Here is a 23,277-nt window from a genome sequence, read left to right as displayed (position 1 = left end):
GTAACAATTACTATTTAGCAATGGCGACAGTATAGGGGAGATTTATAAAAACCAGTGTAAGAGATCAGTGTAGTTGTAGTTTATAGCAAACAATCAAATATTATTCTGCAGCGATTTACAGACATTATACATATATATATATATATATATATATAGTAAGGAACCGTACTCACTTTACCAGTGTACAGAGGCAGGGTGTCACAGATGAATTTGCAGATAGATGGAACTTATAAAAAAAACGACCGACTGGCTTGATACCAAACTAAGGAGCATATAGGTGAGCCCTTTCAAACCCTAAGAGCTCTCCCTGACTGCTATGCACATGCAAGGGTCTCAAAGGTAGACGATTGCATGCCCACGTACCTAAGACTGTGTGACACCTGAAAACCCTATAATAGTGAGGGGACACGACCACCGGCTCCCTGCACTTAATACGGACAGATTCAGGGTCACCTAGAATAAAGCCAGCAAGGAAACACAATAAAGGAAAAGACTTATCTGAGCAAACAGCAGCAGCAGCCTCCAGCAGTGAACACTTCATCCAGGAAGTAGTATAAACCGCAAAGTGAGGCAGTATGGGAGGGAATATAAAGGAAGACGATTAGTCTAAATAAGTGACACCTGGCAGAAGTAAAGGAGATGACAAAGTGAAACCAAAACAAAGAACGTCATACAAGAGATGGAGAAGGCCGTCTGTCAGACCTTCTCACAGAACTGGCGATGACACAGGGACACCCCAAAGTTCATCAAAGTCTTCTTTATTTAGGCTTCTCCAAATAAGTACAGCCAATAAATCTGGATCATAGCCAGGTCAAACAATCACAGCACCCACTGACAATGTTACCTCACACTGAGTACTTTCTTTCCCAAACTGAAACACACCTAAGTCCAGCAGCAAGATTAAATAGAATCCCTGGACATATGCATGCCATAAGTCCTGGACTGAAGCATGGGGAACAGGCACCCACCCAGCACATTGCCTGTTCCCAGTAAAAGCCCGACCCGGACTAGCTGGAACCAGCTATACTATCTATCATGGTGTCCACCAACTACCTTAGTGGACAACTAATTTAGAGGCCTTTACTCCACGAAGGCCAGGCACTTTGGTCACATGCTCCCGATGCAAAGAAAAACCCCTTTTAGAATGCTTCCTGTAGCATTCTGAGTGACACATATCTCCCATCATAAATGACTCTTGTCACTGCCTCACAATATATATATATATATATATATATATATATATATGTGTATGTATGTACAGGTAAAGAATGTATATTATTGTATCCCACATGATGTGATTGACTTCAAATCATTTTTGGTGGAAACATGAGTAAAAAGTGGGGCCCTGAAATGATACCAACGTTATAATAATAATAATTCCATTGACTACATATAAATCTCTGCCCAATGATTTTAAAATATCAGTATTGCCGGAACGTTTATGGTGAAAGGGTTAGTTTTATTTAACAAAAGAAAAATAATCAATTCTTTTACTTTTATAAAATGTTAATATGCAAAATGTTAGCAGAATTCAATAATACTGTAAAGCTGTGCATGACAATGTAAATCACAGAACATGGAAACTAAACTGAAGGATACAATTAGAGAATAAAAGAGGAACTAAAAAGAAATCACTTAGGATATAAGAAAAGAGACCATTATCAAAGAACTGTCTCCAGTGGAAACATGTAATTCCCCTATTGCATTTTTACAATTTTACTGACATGCAGTAGGCGCTTGTTCAAATCACCGCTAGTTATTTCCATTGTTTCACTCTGTTACAGGAGTAACAAAAATAATGGAAATGCCTGCATATAACTGAACCCAACGGCGCCAAGCAGACACCAATGACTATAATGAGGTCCATTCAGTTTTTGTTGTACGCTGTTTTTGATGAATCTGTAACAAATGGAGCTTCCAATGCAGATGTGAACAAGCCCTAAATCTGCTATATGTTTTGTAAAAAAAAAAAAAAAAAGTATATACAGTGCCTGACAGAGTAGAGCACATGACACAGGAAATCAAAAGACATCCAAGAGAAAATCCATGGATCGTGCCTGTCGCAGGGAGCCTGCTGCGCATGTGTCTCCTGTATTTGGCCTGGCGCATGCGCAGTATTCCCCCTTTCAGATTTCAATGTGAGAGCAGTGATGTCTGAAAAGGTAGATGCTGTCAGAGACAAAGGGGAGGCAGCGATGAGATCTTGCAAACAAGACCCAGAGAACATGCTGGAATGGGGACTGCCCACATGGCACTTGCTGTCTAATTTGACGATGCTCTGAGCGGCCACAAAGGTATCTGTACACTATAGACACTGCATGGATTTACAGATATGGGCAAAGCTAGTATAGATTTATTTTGAGAGCAGGCATCTTAATCTACTGCATTTTTAGAGCCAGAGTTTAAAGGGCTAGGGGCGATAAAGTGTCAGGTAATGTAAATACCTGGCCGGTAGTTTTCCTGACGATAGTGAAAATGGTTTAATCTACATGAAATAGATGAAAGACTGTGCAGACCAAAAAAAGTATCATAAAACAATTACCCACCCTACAGCCCTATCCGGCCAGGACCGCAGATAGTAAAAGACTAGTACTGTACCTGGCAGGAGGAATGTCTACAACCTGTTTCGAGTATGAATTCTTAACGACTGTCAAGTTTGACTTTTGTTTTGATGTGACAAAAGGAAGTAACACCTGTTTATTTTTAGCAATCAAGTCTTTTAATGAATTAATGTATTCACTCGGTATATGCAATGTATGCAGCCAATTATCACTAATTAATTTTAACTGATGTTGTCAGCAGGCCAATTACCAGCCCTCAGGAATTAGTACCATCAAGCCTCATTAAATCAATAAACGAGGTCAATTCTGCTGCAATAAATTATCACAGACCATGTCTTCTTTTCTTTGCTTCCCGTTTTAATAATTGTTCTGGATTATATATTGTAATAGGAAATGTGTATACATGTCTCTGCATTTCTACACATTCATTGTCACCCAACTTAGGATACTTTCACATTTGCGTTGTTGGATCCGGCAATCTGCATGCAAACGGATACCACTTGTAGACGGATCCGGATGCGGATCCGTCTCACAAATGCATTGCAAAACCGGATTCCGTCTCTCCTGTTGTCATCCAGAAACACAAATCCGATGATTTCCGTTGATCTTTTTCACATTGTTAAAGGTCTGCGCATGCGCAGACTGCAAAACTGGATCAGTTTTTCCGGAACACTTGGGGCAGGATCCGGCATTAATGTATTTCAATGGAAAATAATGCCTGATCCGGCATTCCGGCAAGTGTTCTGGAATTTTGGATGGGGAAAATACAGTCCGAATAATTCGCCATCCAAAAAGCGTACAGTGACTGAACTGAAGACATCCAGATGCATACTGAATGGATTGCTCTCTATTCAGAATTAGTGTTGAGCGCGAATATTCGAATTGCAAATTTTTTTCTCGAATATCGCAATTTCGAGATTTCATGAATATTTAGAATATAGTGCTATATATTCACGAAATCGAATATTCGTATTTTTTATTTTTTTTTTATGCTCCAGTCAGTGCCCGTTACCGCTTCTGCCGACTTCCGTGCTCATGGAGCGTCCCCATCACCATGGGAACGTCTCCATATACTAGAATGTACTGTCGGATTTGAGAATTACGTTGAAATCGCAATTCGATTAATTCAAGTTATAATAATCGAATTGTGATTTAAACTTAACTGCTATATTCCATATTCGTTAATTCTAGCTCTAGCCTAATATGGAATATAGCAGTGCTAAGTTGAAATCGCCATGCGATTATTTCGAGTTATATTGCGATTTCAACTTGGACCTGGTTTACTATGGTTGGCTTCAATGTCTTGGTAGAATTTGCGAATATGACGAATGTATTCGTCATATTCCACAAAACGAAGATAACGAATGTATTCGTCTATTCCACAAAACAAAGATATTCTCCATCTTCGTTTTAGCTACCTATTCATCAACTTCGCGAATTCTAGCAATCATATAGGAAAGTTTACTATAGAGACAGCTAAGTTTAATTCGCTATGCGATTATATTACTTAGCTTTTTTTTAAAATAAATAGAATAATTATAATACCTGATAATTATTATAATTATTCTATTTATAAAAAAAAAGCTAAGTAATATAATCGCATAGCGAATTAAACTTAGCTGTCTCTATAGTCAACTTTCCTATATGATTGCTAGAATTTGCGAAGTTGATGAATAGGTAGCTAAAACGAAGATGGAGAATATCTTCGTTTTGTGGAATAGACAAATACATTCGTTATCTTCGTTTTGTGGAATATGACAAATACATTCGTCATATTCGCAAATTCTACCAAGACATTGAAGCCAACCATAGTAAACCAGGTCCAAGTTGAAATCGCAATGCGATTAATATAACTCGAAGTAATCGCATGGCGATATCAACTTAGTAATGCTATATTCCATATTCGTTAATTCTAGCCTAATATGGAATATAGCAGTGCTAAGTTGAAATCGCAATTTGATTAATTCAAGTTATAATAATCGAATTGTGATTTCAACTTAGCACTGCTATATTCCATATTAGGCTAGAATTAACGAATATGGAATATAGCAGCAACCATAGTAAACCAGGTCCAAGTTGAAATCGCAATTCGATGAATTCAAGTTATAATAATCGAATTGCGATTTCAACTTTTTACGTATATTCTTAATATTGCTCTAACTTCGTCTTTTAGAATATTCGTAATATTCTAAAAGACGAAGTTATAGCAATATAATGAATATTCTAAAAGACGAAGTTAGAGCAATATTACGAAATTTAGTAAAATACACATAGACTGCAATTTAGCTAATATAGTGCTATAATAATTTTTAACCAAATATTTAACCAAACTTAAGTTCAGAAGAGACAAAAAAAATTAGATTCGATTTTGACGAATATAACACGAATATTCATACGAATATTCACGAAATATCGCAAAATCGAATATGGCACCTCCCGCTCATCACTATTCAGAATGCATTAGGATGGAACTCAATACCGGAAAAGTTTAACACAAGTGTGAAAGTACCCTTATCACTGCAAAATACAAAATAATGAAAAGCTCATTAATTGATATGTCAATTAAAAATTTAATTTGGGTGTAAATAGGTGAGTGATAAGTGCAAGTGAGCAAATAGAGATTGCCTGCATTAGGGTACTTTCACACTAGCGTTTTTCTTTTCTGCCGCTGAGTTCCGTTCTAGGGGCTCAAATCCGGAAAAGAACTGATCAGTTTTATCCTAATGCATTCTGAATGGAGAGTAATCCGTTCAGGATGCATCAGGATGTCTTCATTTCAGTCTTTTTGACTGATCAGGCTTTTCAGTAAACCGTAGCATGCAGTATTTTTACCTCCGGACAAAAATCCTGAACACTTTGACTGAACGCCGGATCAGGCCTTTTTCCCATTGACTTGCATTAACGCCGGATCCGGCGCTGTGTGTTCAGTCAAACCGGATACGGCTTTTGCATGTTAAACCAGAAAAATGTGAAAAAAAAGTCCATAAATGGCGGATCCGTTTTTTCCAATGCATTTTTACATTGTGATCAAAATCTTGATCAGGATTGAAATGTAATCCATTTTCACACGTTTTTCCGGATCCGGCGGGCAGTTCCGGTGTCGGAATTGAACGCCGGATTTAAACAACGCTAGTGTGAAAGTAGCCTTAGAGATTCTTTTGCCTTCTACTTCTATTGTATTTTAATGGTGTGATTACAAAAATGAAGAAACACGTACACAAATAACCAATTATTACAATGCATTCTTCAGACCCTTTCACTTTTTTCACATGTTGTTATGTTGCTGCCTTAATGCAAAAATACAAAAATGTAAAATTAAAATATAGTAAAAATAATAAAGTCCATCAACCTGCACTCAAAACCCCACAATGAAAAAGTTAAAAAAGCATTTTAGAAATTTTTGCTAATTTATTAAAAAGAAAAAACTAAAATTTTACATGGACATAAGCATTTAGACATTAAAAAATTATCTCTGGGGGCCTCCCCTCTCTTTCTACACCTTGATTGGAGTCCACCTTTGGTAAATTCAGTTGATTGGGCACAATTTGGAAAGACACAACCCTGTCTACATAAGGTCTCACAGCTGACAATGCACATTAGAGCTAAAAACAAGCCACGAGGAGAGAACTACCTGTAAAGCTCGGAATTAGGATTGTGAGGAGGCACAGATCTGAAGGGTAAGGGTAAAAATACATTCAGTTGCTCTGAAAGTTCCCAAGAACACAGTGGCCTTCATAATCCTTAAATGGAAGAAGTTTTGAATAACCAGAACTCTTCCTAGAGCTGACTGCTAGACCAAACTACTAATAGGGGGAGAAGGGTCTTGGTAAGAGAGGTGACCAAGAACCCAATGGTCACTCTGACTATGCTCCAAACATCCTGTGTACAGATGGGAGAAACTTACAGAAGATTAACCATCACTGCACAACTCCATCAATCTGGGCTTTATGTAAGAGTGGCCACAAATAATCCTCTCCTCAGTAAAAGACACATGAAACAACCTAAATTACTCTCAGACTGTGAGAAACAAGAATCTCTGGTCTGATTAAACCAAGATTGAACTTTTTGGCCTCAATTCTAAGAGTCATGTCTGGAAGAAACAAGGTACTGCTTATCATCTGCCCAATACCATCTATACAGTGAAGCATGGTGATGGCAGCATCATGATGTAGGGGTGTTTTTTTTTCAGCAGCTGGGGCAGGGATAATGGTCAGGGTTGAGGCAAAGCTGAATGAAACAAAGTACATATATATTCTTAATGAAAAAACAGATCCAGAGGTGCTCTGGACCTCATAAAGAGCAGAAGGTTCACATTCCCACAAGACAATGACCCTAAGCACACAGCCAAGGCAACATAACAGCTGCTTAGGGCCAACTCTGTGAATATCCTTAAGTGGACCAACTAGAACCCTGACTTGAACCCAATTGGACATCTATGGAGAGACCTGAAAATGGCTGTCCACCAACGGTTCCCAGCCAACCTGACAGAGCTTGAGAGAATCTGCAGAGAAGAATGGCATAAAATCCTCAAATCTAGGTGTGCAAACCTTGTGGCATCATATCCAAGAACACTGTAATGATTGCCAAAGAGGCTTAAACTACAGGGAGTGCAGAATTATTAGGCAAGTTGTATTTTTGAGGATTAATTTTATTATTGAACAACAACCGTGTTCTCAATGAACCCAAAAAAATCATTAATATCAAAGCTGAATATTTTTGGAAGTAGTTTTTAGTTTGTTTTTAGTTTTAGCTATTTTAGGGGGATATCTGTGTGTGCAGGTGACTATTACTGTACATAATTATTAGGCAACTTAACAAAAAACAAATATATACCCATTTCAATTATTTATTTTTACCAGTGAAACCAATATAACATCTCAACATTCACAAATATACATTTCTGACATTCAAAAACAAAACAAAAACAAATCAGTGACCAATATAGCCACCTTTCTTTGCAAGGACACTCAAAAGCCTGCCATCCATAGATTCTGTCAGTGTTTTGATCTGTTCACCATCAACATTGCGTGCAGCAGCAACCACAGCCTCCCAGACACTGTTCAGAGAGGTGTACTGTTTTCCCTCCTTGTAAATCTCACATGCGATGATGGACCACAGGTTCTCAATGGGGTTCAGATCAGGTGAACAAGGAGGCCATGTCATTAGATTTTCTTCTTTTATACCCTTTCTTGCCAGCCACGTTGTGGAGTACTTGGACGCGTGTGATGGAGCATTGTCCTGCATGAAAATCATGTTTTTCTTACCTTGCAGACTTCTTCCTGTACCACTGCTTGAAGAAGGTGTCTTCCAGAAACTGGCAGTAGGACTGGGAGTTGAGCTTGACTCCATCCTCAACCCAAAAAGGCGACACATGCTCATCTTTGATGATACCAGCCCAAACCAGTACTCCACCTCCACCTTGCTGGCGTCTGAGTCGGACTGGAGCTCTCTGCCCTTTACCAATCCAGCCATCTGGCCCATCAAGACTCACTCTCATTTCATCAGTCCATAAAACCTTAGAAAAATCTGTCTTGAGATATTTCTTGGCCCAGTCTTGACGTTTCAGCTTGTGTGTCTTGTTCAGTGGTGGTCGTCTTTCAGCCTTACTTACCTTGGCCATGTCTCTGAGTATTGCACACCTTGTGCTTTTGGGCACTCCAGTGATGTTGCAGCTCTGAAATATGGCCAAACTGGTGGCAAGTGGCATCTTGGCAGCTGCACGCTTGACTTTTCTCAGTTCATGGGCAGTTATTTTGCGCCTTGGTTTTTCCACACGCTTCCTGCGACCCTGTTGACTATTTTGAATGAAACGCTTGATTGTTCGATGATCACCCTTCAGAAGCTTTGCAATTTTAAGAGTGCTGCATCCCTCTGCAAGATATCTCACTATTTTTGACTTTTCTGAGCCTGTCAAGTCCTTCTTTTGACCCATTTTGCCAAAGGAAAGGAAGTTGCCTAATAATTATGCACACCTGATATAGGGTGTTGATGTCATTAGACCACACCCCTTCTCATTACAGAGATGCACATCACCTAATATGCTTAATTGGTAGTAGGCTTTCGAGCCTATACAGCTTGGAGTAAGACAACATGCATAAAGAGGATGATGTGGTCAAAATACTCATTTGCCTAATAATTCTGCACGTAGTGTACAGTAAGGCCCCTTGCAGATGAGCGTGTCCGGATTAGGTCCGGATGCGTCCCGGTGCATTGCGGCAAACCCGCGCAAGTAGGTACGCAATTGCAGTCAGTTTTGACTGCGATTGCGTTCCGTTCAGTTTTTATCGCGCGGGTGCAATGTGTTTTGCACACACGTGATAAAAAAAACCGACTGTGGTACCCAGACCCGAACTTCTTCACAGAAGTTCAGGTTTGGGTTCAAGGTTGTGTAGATTGTATTATTTTCCCTTATAACATGGTTATAAGGGAAAATAATAGCATTCTGAATACAGAATGCATAGTAAAATAGGGCTGGAGGGGTTAAAAAATATATATTTTAACTCACCTTAATCCACTTGTTCATGCAGCCGACATCTCTTCTGTGGTGATGGATCATGTGATGAGCGTAGTGACGTCACTCACCACAGGTCCTTTACCCAGGTCCTGAAGAAAGAAGACAGAAAAGATGCCGGCTGTGCGAACAAGTGGATTAAGGTGAGTTAAAATATATATATCTTTTTTTTTAACCCCTCCAGCCCTATTTTACTATGCATTCTGTATTCAGAATGCTATTATTTTCCCTTATAACTGTTATAAGAGAAAATAATAATGATCGGGTCCCCATCCCGATTGTCACCTAGCAACCGCGTGTGAAAATCTCACCGCATCCGCACTTGCTTGTTACGTGAAAAACGCACAAAGAGGAGCATGCTGCAATTTTCACGCAACGCACAAGTGATGCGTAAAAATCACCGCTCATGTACAGCCCCATAGAAATGAATGGGTCCGGATTCAGTGCGGGTTCAATGCGTTCAGGGCCGGCGCCACCCATAAGCAGAGTAGGCCACCGCGTAGAGTGCACTCTGCCTGGGGGCGCCGGAATTCTGGAGTCCGAATCCCAAGCAGTAGCACCCAGCCGCCGCCTGCACCCCGCCCCCTACTTGTGAATCATCTGACATCATCTCCTTGACTCCTTCTGTTCCTGTACTTGCCGGCTAGATGCGTTGCGAGTGCGAGTTTATTCAGTCACTTAGGGCAGAGCGAGCGGCACGCAGCTGACACACAGCTACGAGACCCTGGTGTATTTAGAAAAGTCTGTCTTTCAGAAAAGTTTCTCCTGGGATTCGAACTCACAACCTTTCACATCAGCGGCAAGGAATTTACCCACACGGCTATGAGAGCTGTACAGCCAGTTACTTAAAAATTTAAAAATAAAAATAAGACTGCTACTGTAGATAACTTTGATACCTAGTGTACATCCATACACACGACAGCTGCCTAAACACACCCAGCACTACTACATCCTCACACAGTGTACTGGGGCAGCTGTCATGTGTATGGATATACACTAGGTATCAAAGTTATCTACAGTAGAAGTCTTATATATAGTAACTGGCTATACAGCTCTCATAGCTGTGTGGGTAAATGCCTTGCCTCTGATACAGAAGGTCATGGGTTTGAATCCCAGCATAAACTTTTCTGAAAGACAGGCTAAATAAGAACACGAGCACCAAATCTTCAATATAAGAGGCTGACATGGAGGTAGGTATAAAAGTGTTTTGTATTTTTTATATACCGGACTGTTACTTTACTGCCACGGGGGAGGGGGGGCTATTGGCCCCATGATACTGGCACATGGAGGGGGGAGGAGATAGGCACTTGATCTCAGAGGTGGGTCTCGCAGGATCATGCGCCGAAGACACATGATCTTGGCAAGAGCCAAGGCAATGTGGACCTGGAGCACAGCGAGGAGCAGAACCTGTTGAGCACCCCTAGCAACCGCACTCTGACAACCTGCACTAGGGTGTCAGAGGCTGCAGGACAGTGACTGGCAGCAGGGTGGCACACACTTGTGTACAAGGGTCAGGGCACACCTGCTGCTTGACCTAGGGGCCATAGATTCTGACTGGCACAGGGTGCCCAGCAGTGTCACATGGAGCCTAATAGGTGGCACAGACTGTCTAAAGAGCTATGAATGGTACAGGGTGCAGGACAGTGGCAGACTGGCAGAGAGCACAAGGCAGCATACTGTTTTATGTTGCCCTGGTGGCACAGGATTTCAGACAGTGGCTGAATGGCGCCTGGCAGTGAATAGGTGGCACTGCTCGCGTTTGGTGTGCCAACCTGCTGAACAGTGCAGAGTGATTGGCATCACTGGGATGGTACTAGATGGCAGACAATGGCTGGATATTATATATACATGACCATAGTCAGACTGGCACAGGGTACGCGACCATAGTCAGACTGGCACAGGATACATGACCATAGACTAGCACAGGGTAGACGACCATATTTAAATGTTGCATGCAATAGGTGGCTGAAAAGGGGGCGGGTAAAGGGGTGTGGTCAATGGGCGGAGTCAAGGGGGCGGCAAAATTTGCTTTTGCCTAGGATGGCAAAAATCCTTGCACCAGCCCTGAATGCGTTCAACTCACGCATTGCACCCGCGTGGAAATCTCGCCCGTGTGAAAGGGGCCTAAGTCTTGAGTAAGAGGTCTGAATACTTACGTATGTCAATGCAATATTTTAGTTTTTCCTTTTCAATAAATTAGCACAGATTTAGCACAATACTACAACGTAACAAAATGTGCAAAAAAAAGTGAAATGGTCTAAAACTTTACGAATCCACGGTACATTCTTGTCAAAAGACCTCATGCCAACCTAAAAAGGGGTTGTCGGGATCATTAAACGTCTGAGATAATTCTGAGCTGATATATGGGGTCTCCAACCAGAGGCTAGGTTTGCCTTTACCCAATGAAAAGATTTCCATCAGTCCTATAGACTTTGAATAGACTTTGTGACCAATGCTTCATTCAAACAGGGGACACAGTTCTCGTGATCAATGATCTGACCCCCAGAGATTATACATTTATCCCCACTTATGGTCACTACACTTATATACTGTACTGTATATTTCTTTGTATTGTCTTCTAGAGTGCACTGAATTAAACTGCCCACATCCCCTGACCAGTCCCTTCATAGATTCACAGGGTGCCAATACCTTCTGAGGTGTGGAGGAAGAGACAGAGGAGGAAAGAAGCGGGCATCAGCACCATGCCAGTCATACTTACTCAGAAGGCAGCTTGTGATGGTGTGCTGCCATCTATTTGCTGGGCCTGGCAGGCTGTAGCCAATGATGCTGGCTCCTTCCTCTACTGCCAAATGCCAAAATGAGGTGGAGCCTGCCTTGGCAGTTTGAGGGGGCAAGTGAACATAGACCACAGTACCTCTCTTCAATACTGATCGAAATCAATGGCAGTGTTAGGGGTCCAAGACCTGTCAGACCCTAAAACCCTGCATCTGTGTGCCACTAGCTGATATGGCAGCCACCCATACTGACATACTTTTGTTGAGTACTATTACTGTATGATCAGCATGCTTACATATGAGTAAGTATGCTGGGCCACTGTCACATCAGCTGATTGCCTACATCAATATAAGAGATTAACTGACAGAAAAGCACATGTGTTTATTGCTGATACATAAGCATACAGGCTTGGCCAGGTCGGGTGGCTGCTCTATCAACTGATTTAGTCAAGTATGAGCACCCCTCTATATGTCCCATTCCCACCTAGATAAAACACTGCCAATAACACCATGGAGGACCCTGCATGTCTTTACATCACATGGACAGCCCATTGATATGAGTGGAAACTGTGTAATGCTTCATGTCCCCTGTGGTGGTGCAAATCATACTGGCAATGTAGGTGTATCTGTGACAACCTCCTAGGTCAATCAAAAGTTTGCCAAAATACATGTATTTGTCTTTAGCCAACAACCAACCATGCATTTTTTTACATTTAGATAAAATGCTAAAAGTGTTTCTTTACAATTTATGTAAAGCCATTTCTCATCTGCTCATTTAGGATCGTTTTTGGAGAAAAACAAGGTCTAAAATGAGATTCAACTGCTATGGAGTAGATGCTAACAGGAACTGGAAAGTAAAGTTTTGCCGTAAGTACTTTTTCCTATGTCACGCCGTAAACCAGCATGTCACAGCGATTCCAGCCCAATAAAATAGCCTGTTCAATACCTGGTCTAAAAATATACTCATCTTGCTGATCCCCGCTGCTGGCAGGGTCCCTGCTGTGATTCACTTCCTGCTGACCTCTCGACACAGCAGGAAATGACTTGGAATGTAACTGATTATGGCGGCTTCATCATTGCAGACAGTGATTGGCTGAGCGGCATTCCAAGTAATTTCCTGCCGTGTCAATACAGGGGCATAAAGCGAAGAGTAACAGGGTCCCAGCCACCGTTGGAACGGCAGCACCGACAGATTGGCAAAGTGGGTGTTATTTTTTATTAGGCTGTTGCAGGCCATGGGGCAGGTTTTGTTCTTAAGTTGGAATGCCTCTTTAATAATTTTACAAAGGAAAATCATTACATCTTTGGCAGTGATTACAGCCTCCAGTCTTCTTGGGCATGATGCCACAAGGTTTGCACACCTAGATTTGGGGAATGTCTGCAATTTTTCTCTGCAGATCCTCTCAAGCTCTGTCAGGTTGGTTGGGGACCGTCGATGGGCAGCCATTTTCAGGTCCTTCCATAGATATTAAAAGGAAATAATAAAAAACGAAAGTGAACAGATGAGCAGATGTGTAAATTGTGACCTTGTGATGTGTGTGTATATATATATATATATATATATATAAACTTCTGACTTAGAGACATGCTTAGACTCCCAGAATATATGTCAAGTTTAAGGTCAGAATGTGATAGAAGTAGGACCTTATATTAATTAAAGGGGTTGTGACTGTGCAAGAATGGTGGTGGTGGTGGTGCTGGGGGGTTGGCAACACCCCTCCCCCTCACTTTACCTTAACAGCAAAGGGAAGATTACCTACCTGCTTCCAGTTGCTGGCTCCCCACTCTTTCTCCTCAAGGCCTGTGATGCTCTGCTGGGCTCCCTTGCCATAAACATCCGGTTTGACATTGCTGCGGCCAATTACTGGCCCGCGATGGTGACAGGCTCCACTGCGGCCAGTTGGCTGTGGTGATGTCAAACTGAATGTTAACATCGAGAGAGCACAGGGGGGCATTGCAGTCCAGGAGGAGAAGGCGGTGAATCCAGCGTCGGGAGGAAGGTAAGTAATTTTCAGTGGTTATGTTTCATAGACTATATTCCAGCACAGCATTCCTACACTTACCACCAGCATTTTGATACCTTCTTCTCACAGGCTTTGATATTATGTTTAGTGTGCGCCATTGACTGTTACTGCTGTAAAATTGCAGCTTGCTGTTTAGATGAATACTCCACTTATAGCTCTAAATTATGGAGAAACCCTTGACACTGTGAACTACCTACATTGTGGTTACCTACAATATTGTGGCAGCAACATCATTTCTTTTACTCAATAATACTTCCTAGCGTTTCTTTTTCCAGAGGAAGGTGCTTCATTTAATCCATGTGACAGTACCTATTGTGGACCGTATGCTGAGTCCGAGCCAGAAGTAAAGGCCGTTGCTCAATTTATCCAGAAAAGGAGAAAATTTATTAAAATTTACATATCGTTCCATGCTTACGCTCAAATGGTACTCTATCCTTACTCATACCAATATGATGCCATTCCAAACTACGTGTGTGTGGTAAGTCATTTTATAATCACATGCTAATGTATCTGGTGTCGGACTGGGATACCTAAGGCCCGTCAGTAAAATGAATTCTGGGGGCCTACTGTACAGTCACGTGCGAATGTTACCTGACCCTCGTTCTGAAACACACGCTGCCTTTCAGTAGTAGCCTGCTGCCTAGCATGTGCCTCAGACTGTTCTGTCCTGGGGACCCGGTCTCTGTGCCTACAAGTCATCTCAGCTACCCGACGCATGCAGAGTAATAAACTAGGCAGTTTGTTAAATAATCTACCCAGTTCTTAATATGAACATACTGTACGTAGACAGGTTAAGATGCTGTACACTAATTATATTATGTGCTGTACAGTGCATTGTACCATGGGGGGACAAGGGCCCATTCTGGCTCAGGTGCCCACCGGGGGATTCACATGCTCAACTGTGAGCCAGCCCAAGCCTGAATGTATCCATCACAACTTTTTGGTTACTTAAAATGAAAATACATTATATCAGAATATTGCAAATATTCTTATGACCTCTTGGATATCCACAGATAACACAGTGATTACTCTCTGAGTACAGATAATGTAGTAAATGTCACCTGCAGTCCTATGTAACACCACAGATAACATAGGGATAACTCTCTGAGTACAGATAATGTAGTAGATGTCACCTGCAGTACTATGTAACACCAAAGATAAAACAGTGATCACCCTCTGAGTACAGATAATGTAGTAGATGTCACCTGCAGTCCTGTGTAACACCACAGATAACACAGTGATCACTCTCTAAGTACAGATAATATAGTAGATGTCACCTGCAGTCCTGTGTAACACCACAGATAACACAGTGATCACTCTCTGAGTATAGATAATCTAGTAAATGTCACCTGCAATCCTATGTAACACCACAAATAAGGCTACTTTCACACTAGCGTTCGGGCGGATCCGTTCTGAACGGATCCGCTCATAATAATGCAGACGGAGGCTCCGTTCAGAACGGATCCGTCTGCATTATATTAGCAAAAAAAAGCTAAGTGTGAAAATAGCCTGGGACGGATCCGTCCAGACTTTCAATGTAAAGTCAATGGGGGACGGATCCGCTTGAAGATTGAGCCACATTGTGGCATCTTCAAACGGATCCGTCCCCATTGACTTACATTGAAAGTCTGGACGGATCCGCACGGATCCGCACGCCTCCGAACGGCCAGGCGGACACCCGAACGCTGCAAGCAGCGTTCAGCTGTCCGCCTGTCCGTGCGGAGGCGAGCGGAGCGGAGGCTGAACGCCGCCAGACTGATGCAGTCTGAGCGGATCCGCTCCATTCAGACTGCATCAGGGCTGGACGGCTGCGTTCGGGTCCGCTCGTGAGCTCCTTCAAACGGAGCTCACGAACGGAAACCCGAACGCTAGTGTGAAAGTAGCCTAACACAGTGGTCACTCTCTGAGTACAGATAATATAGTAGATGTCACCTGCAGTCCTGTGTAACACCACAGATAACACAGTGATCACTCTCTGAGTATAGATAATCTAGTAAATGTCACCTGCAATCCTATGTAACACCACAAATAACACAGTGGTCACTCTCTGAGTACAGATAATATAGTAGATGTCACCTGCAGTCCTGTGTAACACCACAGATAACACAGTGATCACTCTCTGAGTATAGATAATCTAGTAAATGTCACCTGCAATCCTATGTAACACCACAAATAACACAGTGGTCACTCTCTGAGTACAGATAATATAGTAGATGTTACCTGCAGTCCTGTGTAACACCACAGATAACACAGTGATCACTCTCTGAGTATAGATAATATAGTAAATGTCACCTGCAATCCTATGTAACACCACAGATAACACTGTGATAACTTTCTAAGTACAGATAATGTAGTAGATGTCACCTGCAGTCCTGTGTAACACCACAGATAACACAGCGATAACTCTCTGAGTATAGATAATATAGTAGATGATTCCTATAGTCCTATGTAACACCACAGATAACACAGTGATCACTCTCTAAGTACAGATAATGTAGTAGATGTCACCTGCAGTCCTATGTAACACCACAAATAATACAGCGATAACTCTCTGAGTACAGATAATGAAGGAGATGTTAAGGTCCCTGACTCCCTTTATATGGGACGACGATCTATCAGATTGTCGGGAAGGAAGAATGCACCTAATGCAATCGTTCTTCCCCATACTGTCTTGTTGTTTCCCGGCAGCAGATCCTGTTTACACAGCACCATCTGCCACTGGGAAACAAGGATTTTTGTGCTGCAGAAAAGATACAATTACCCAATGAACCAGCGTTTTACTCATTCATCAGGTAATTGGCAGTGCATTTACACGACCAGATCAGGTCCTTTACCTGAAGTCCTATATAACACCCCAGATAACAGTGATCTCTCTGAGTACAGATGACACAGTGGTCTCTCTGAGTACAGAAGACACAGTGATCTCTCTGAGTACAGATAACACTGTGTTATCTGTATTCAGAGAGACCACTGTGTTATCTGTACTCAGAGAGACCACTGTGTCATCTGTACTCAGAGAGACCACTGTGTTATCTGTACTCAGAGAGACCACTGTGTCATCTGTACTCAGAGAGACCACTGTGTCATCTGTACTCAGAGAGACCACTGTGTCATCTGTATTCAGAGAGACCACTGTGTCATCTGTATTCAGAGAGACCACTGTGTTATCTGTACTCAGAACGACCACTGTGTCATCTGTGGTCTCACTGAGTACAGATAACACAGTGGTCTCTCTGAGTACAGATGACACAGTGGTCTCTCTGAGTACAGATAACACAGTGGTCTCTCTGAGTACAGATGACACAGTGGTCTCTCGGTGTACAGAAAACACAGTGGTCTCTCTAGTACAGATGACACAGTGATCTCTCTGAGTACAGATAACACAGCGGTTTCTCTGAGTACAGATAACACAGTGGTCTCACTGAGTACAGATGACATAGTGGTCTCGCTGAATACAGATGACATAGTGGTCTCGCTGATGACACAGTGATCTCTCTGAGTACAGATAACACAGTGGTCTCTCTGAGTACAGATGACACAGTGGTCTTGCTGAGTACAGATAACACAGTGGTCTCGCTGAGTACAGATGACATAGTGGTCTCGCTGAATACAGATGACATAGTGGTCTCGCTGATGACACAGTGATCTCTCTGAGTACAGATAACACAGTAGTCTCTCTGAGTACAGATGACACAGTGGTCTTGCTGAGTACAGATAACACAGTGGTCTCGCTGAGTACAGATAACACAGTGGTCTCGCTGAATACAGATTACATAGTGGTCTCGCTGAGTACAGATGACACAGTGGTCTCGCTGAGTACAGATAACACAGTGGTCTCTCTGAGTACAGATAACACAGTGGTCTCTCTGAGTACAGATAACACAGTGGTCTCTCTGAGTACAGATGACACAGTGGTCTCTCTGAGTACAGATAACACAGTGGTCTCACTGAGTACAGATAACACAGTGGTCTCACTGAGTACAGATAACACAGTGGTCTCTCTGAGTACAGATGACACAGGGATCTCACTGAGTACAGATAACACAGTGGTCTCTCGGTGTACAGATAACACAGTGGTCTCTCTGAGTACAGATGACACAGTTGTCTCTCTGAGTACAGATAACACAGTGGTCTCTCTAGTACAGATGACACAGTGATCTCTCTGAGTACAGATAACACAGCGGTTTCTCTGAGTACAGATGACATAGTGGTCTCGCTGAATACAGATGACATAGTGGTCTCGCTGATGACACAGTGATCTCTCTGAGTACAGATGGCACAGTGGTCTTGCTGAGTACAGATAACACAGTGGTCTCGCTGAGTACAGATAACACAGTGGTCTCACTGAATACAGATGACATAGTGGTCTCGCTGAGTACAGATGACACAGTGGTCTCGCTGAGTACAGATGACACAGTGGTCGCTCTGAGTACAGATAACACAGTGGTCTCTCTGAGTACAGATAACACAGTGGTCTCTCTGAATACAGATAACACAGTGGTCTCTCTGAGTACAGATGACACGGTGGTCTCTCTGAGTACAGATGACACAGTGGTCTCTCTGAGTACAGATAACACAGTGGTCTCACTGAGTACAGATAACACAGTGGTCTCACTGAGTACAGATAACACAGTGGTCTCTCTGAGTACAGATGATACAGTGGTCTCTCTGAGTACAGATAACACAGTGATCTCTCGGTGTACAGATAACACAGTGGTCTCTCTAGTACAGATGACACAGTGATCTCTCTGAGTACAGATAACACAGCGGTTTCTCTGAGTACAGATGACATAGTGGTCTCGCTGATGACACAGTGATCTCTCTGAGTACAGATAACACAGTGGTCTCTCTGAGTACAGATGACACAGTGGTCTCTCTGAGTACAGATGACACAGTGGTCTCGCTGAGTACAGATAACACAGTGGTCTCGCTGAGTACAGATGACATAGTGGTCTCACTGAATGCAGATGACATAGTGGTCTCACTGAGTACAGATGACACAGTGGTCTCGCTGAGTACAGATGACACAGTGGTCTCGCTGAGTACAGATAACACAGTGGTCTCGCTGAGTACAGATGACATAGTGGTCTCACTGAATGCAGATGACATAGTGGTCTCACTGAGTACAGATGACACAGTGGTCTCGCTGAGTACAGATGACACAGTGGTCTCGCTGAGTACAGATGACACAGTGGTCTCGCTGAGTACAGATAACACAGTGGTCTCGCTGAATACAGATGACATAGTGGTCTCACTGAATGCAGATGACATAGTGGTCTCGCTGAGTACAGATGACACAGTGGTCTCGCTGAGTACAGATGACACAGTGGTCTCGCTGAGTACAGATGACACAGTGGTCGCTCTGAGTACAGATAACAGTGGTCGCTCTGAGTACAGATAACACAGTGGTCGCTCTGAGTACAGATAACACAGTGGTCTTTCTGAGTACAGATAACACAGTGGTCTCGCTGATGACACAGTGATCTCTCTGAGTACAGATAACACAGTGGTCTCTCTGAGTACAGATGACACAGTGGTCTCTCTGAGTACAGATGACACAGTGGTCTCGCTGAGTACAGATGACACAGTGGTCTCGCTGAGTACAGATAACACAGTGGTCTCGCTGAGTACAGATGACATAGTGGTCTCACTGAATGCAGATGACATAGTGGTCTCACTGAGTACAGATGACACAGTGGTCTCGCTGAGTACAGATGACACAGTGGTCTCGCTGAGTACAGATGACACAGTGGTCTCTCTGAGTACAGATGACACAGTGGTCTCGCTGAGTACAGATGACACAGTGGTCTCGCTGAGTACAGATAACACAGTGGTCTCGCTGAGTACAGATGACATAGTGGTCTCACTGAATGCAGATGACATAGTGGTCTCACTGAGTACAGATGACACAGTGGTCTCGCTGAGTACAGATGACACAGTGGTCTCGATGAGTACAGATGACACAGTGGTCTCGCTGAGTACAGATAACACAGTGGTCTCGCTGAATACAGATGACATAGTGGTCTCACTGAATGCAGATGACATAGTGGTCTCGCTGAGTACAGATGACACAGTGGTCTCGCTGAGTACAGATGACACAGTGGTCTCGCTGAGTACAGATGACACAGTGGTCGCTCTGAGTACAGATAACAGTGGTCGCTCTGAGTACAGATAACACACTGGTCGCTCTGAGTACAGATAACACAGTGGTCTTTCTGAGTACAGATAACACAGTGGTCTCTCTGAGTACAGATAACACAGTGGTCTCTCTGAGTACAGATGACATGGTGGTCTCGCTGAATACAGATGACATAGTGGTCTCGCTGAGTACAGAAGACAAAGTGATCTCTCTGAGTACAGATAACACAGTGGTCTCGCTGAGTACAGATAACACAGTGGTCTCGCTGAGTACAGATAACACAGTGGTCTCGCTGAGTACAGATAACACAGTGGTCTCGCTGAGTACAGATGACACAGTGGTCTCTCCGAGTACAGATAACATGCAGTAATTGGACGGGGCCTCCTGTGACCAGAGCTTTAGCTGCTTCACAATGTGCAGCTTCATAGGAGATGGGGGCCTCAGAGAAGCATGGAGGGGGTATGTTGGGCCTGACCTGAATGCTGCCTGTGCTCCCTGGCTCCTGCAATTATCATGCCTCTTTGCTATGAGTTTCCTGTCTGTCCACAGCTGTATCTGCATCCTTAGGATACAGATACAGTTGAATGTTTTAGTGCTGTTTAACCCGCCTGTCAATGAGCCCAGCGGGACCCCACACAATTGCATTGTTTGCATGGTGGTAAAGACCGCCGCTGTGGACATTTACATTGTACTATATATAATATAAACTAAAAGTATCCTCTATCAATTTTTCTTTTACACCTGAACAGGAGAAAGCAGCACATAAAGCCGTCCAAGCCATAAATTCTGCTTATGGGATACGTTACAGACATGGTCCTGCATCCACTACTTTATGTGAGTATGTGAGGCAAAAACATTATTCTATTTTTCTACATTAATACTGGAAAGATCTGTCATTAACGTCATAATAAAAAGCTTCTATACTGAGACACTGGCACACATTTACTACGAGTTACACGGGTTAGACACGTAGAAATGAACAAATTGCTCAAAATTTGATCTGGATTTCATACAGCCAATATGGTCAACTGATTCTATTCATGTCTGAATCGACTCTACCTGAACTAAAAGTGCTCCAATTGGCCTGAAAATATTTTTAATTCGGAGGTTCTCTCACTTTTTTTTTTTAATAATTTTTTCCCTCTCTCTAAAACCCCAAATTCTCCTGAAATCAGCAAAAATTTGGATTCAGATGCAACTTTTTTTTTTTTACAAATCTTGTTTCAAATGAATTCTCTCATATCTAATATGGGATAATGTATTGCGTGCAATGTGGAGTCATTTTGCATGTTTTGTCTATACTATAGATATTTGCGCTAAATTTATAAAGTACTTGCACCATTTTTAGGATGGTTTACGCCATGTCCAGCAGTTTTCATTTACTAAGGGGAGGCCAGCGTTTTGTGAGTAGAGCTACATCTTTAGGTAGATTCATTATTGTAACTTTTTTTTTTTTAAGTAATAGGGGAGTGACATGGTGAAAATTAGGCAGGACAGTAAAATAAAAATGCATGGGAACAATGTACATGAGATAAGCAACTACATGAACATATCTGTTAAACACCATAGTAATGCCAGAAAACCTTTTAATACTTATGTCTCCTTTTAAGATCCACTCATGATTTTGGCTTCAAAAACTACACCCTTAGGCCGGTTTTATATAACCGCTTCGTTTTCCATTCTTTCCATTCCGTGAGAAGAACAGAAAACAACAAAAAAAAACAGATCCTGTATTTTAGGAATCCGTTATGCTCAGTTATGCACTTTTTGCATCTGTTTTAGCCATTTCCATCTGAGATTTGTCATTTTAATGATGTAATAACAAGCAAGAAAGAAAAGCTATAAAGTCTGTGTAGTACGGGGTTGAAATTCTTTGTAGCTCAAATCCTGTATAGGGTTGAGCGAACCCGAACTGCAAAGTTCGGGTTCGTACCGAACTTTGCGAGTTCGGGTACCCAGACCCTAACCCGGACTTTTTCACTGAAGTTCGGGTTCAGTGTTTGGGTGACTTTATTATTTTCCATTATAACATGGTTATAGTGGAAAATAATAGCATTCGTAAGACAGAATGCTAAATAAAATGGCCATTGAGAGGGTTAAAAATAAAAAAAACTCACCTCATCCATTTGATCACGCAGCCGGTATCCTCTTCTGTCTGCAGGAGCTGCAACAGGACCTGCGATGATGTTGTCGCTCTCCTCAAGTGGTGAGTGCGGTGACATCATCGCAGGTCCTGCTGAATAAAGATATAAAGACCTGCGGTGACGTCACCACTCTCACCACGTGGTGAGAGTGGTGACATTATCGCAGGTCCTTTTGCAGGTCCTGCAGAAAGAAGAAAGAAGAGGATACCGGCTGCATGATCAAGTGGATGAGGTGAGTTTTTTTTTATTATTTTTGACCCCTCAATGGCCATTTTATTTATCATTCTTTCTTAAGAATGCTATTATTTTCCGTTATAACCATGTTATAACGGAAAATAATAAAGTGAAGTTCGGGTCCCCATTGACTTTAATGGGGTTCAGGTTTGGGGTCAAGTTCGGTTTCCGAACCCGAACTTTGACCTGAAATTCGGCCAAACCCAAACTTCCACGGGTTCGCTCATCCCTAATCCTGGATTCAAAAAAAGGGGAAATGTGATAGGAAATATTCACCTATGAATTACAAGTACTTTACTGCACTTTTTTCTTCAGCCATTTACTGTATATATGTGCTTTAAACAAACCAACTGATATTATGTTAAATTTTGAGCCTCTCCTTCATGAGGACTTCTCACAGCCGCTGAGGTGTCTCATTTTACTTGACATTTTCAGCAGATAACAATAACACTTCCCTAATGCTTTCCAAGGTGGTAATTCATGAATATGGAAAACTTTTTCTTCCAGATTTGAGTTCGGGCAGCTCCATGGATTGGGCCTACAATATTGGCATCCCATATGCCTTTGCATTTGAACTTCGTGACACTGGATATTATGGATTTCTTCTACCCGAGGGTCTGATCCGGCCAACTTGTATAGAAACAATGCTAGCTGTTAAAAACATTACTATGCATTTGCTGAGGAAATGCCGCTAGCGGGATAGAGATATGTTAGTGTTTTTTCTTTTATCTGTTGGCTGCTTCTAAAGTACTGTATGTGGACACCACATTACAATATAGACGGCACATTGTCTTTTTTCATGAAATATGAAATTATAACAAATATTGGTATTTTGTTTTGACACAGTGACTTCTTAAAGGGTTTGTCCCATTAGTGTCTGATCGGCTGGAGTCTGACTGATGGGGGCTCCCAACGATCTCTAAATCAGT

The 23,277-nt window shown here is 42.3% G+C and overlaps 1 protein-coding gene across 1 annotated transcript in view; it reads left to right on the top strand.

Moving 5' to 3' along the window:
* Positions 1-23,043, top strand: part of CPA6 (carboxypeptidase A6) — a 297,565-nt gene extending 274,522 nt beyond the window's left edge. Inside the window, exons 8-11 of the mRNA XM_044295393.1 lie at positions 12,587-12,674; positions 14,107-14,309; positions 20,720-20,804; positions 22,856-23,043. Of these exons, the coding sequence (XP_044151328.1) occupies positions 12,587-12,674; positions 14,107-14,309; positions 20,720-20,804; positions 22,856-23,043 (564 nt within the window). The remainder of the gene's footprint in view (positions 1-12,586; positions 12,675-14,106; positions 14,310-20,719; positions 20,805-22,855) is intronic.
* Positions 23,044-23,277: the final 234 nt, after the last annotated feature.

The sequence above is a fragment of the Bufo gargarizans genome, chromosome 5, assembly GCF_014858855.1.
Source record: "Bufo gargarizans isolate SCDJY-AF-19 chromosome 5, ASM1485885v1, whole genome shotgun sequence".
In the NCBI taxonomy this organism is placed as follows: Eukaryota; Metazoa; Chordata; class Amphibia; order Anura; family Bufonidae; genus Bufo; species Bufo gargarizans.
This window is presented reverse-complemented; position numbering and strand designations above follow the sequence as displayed.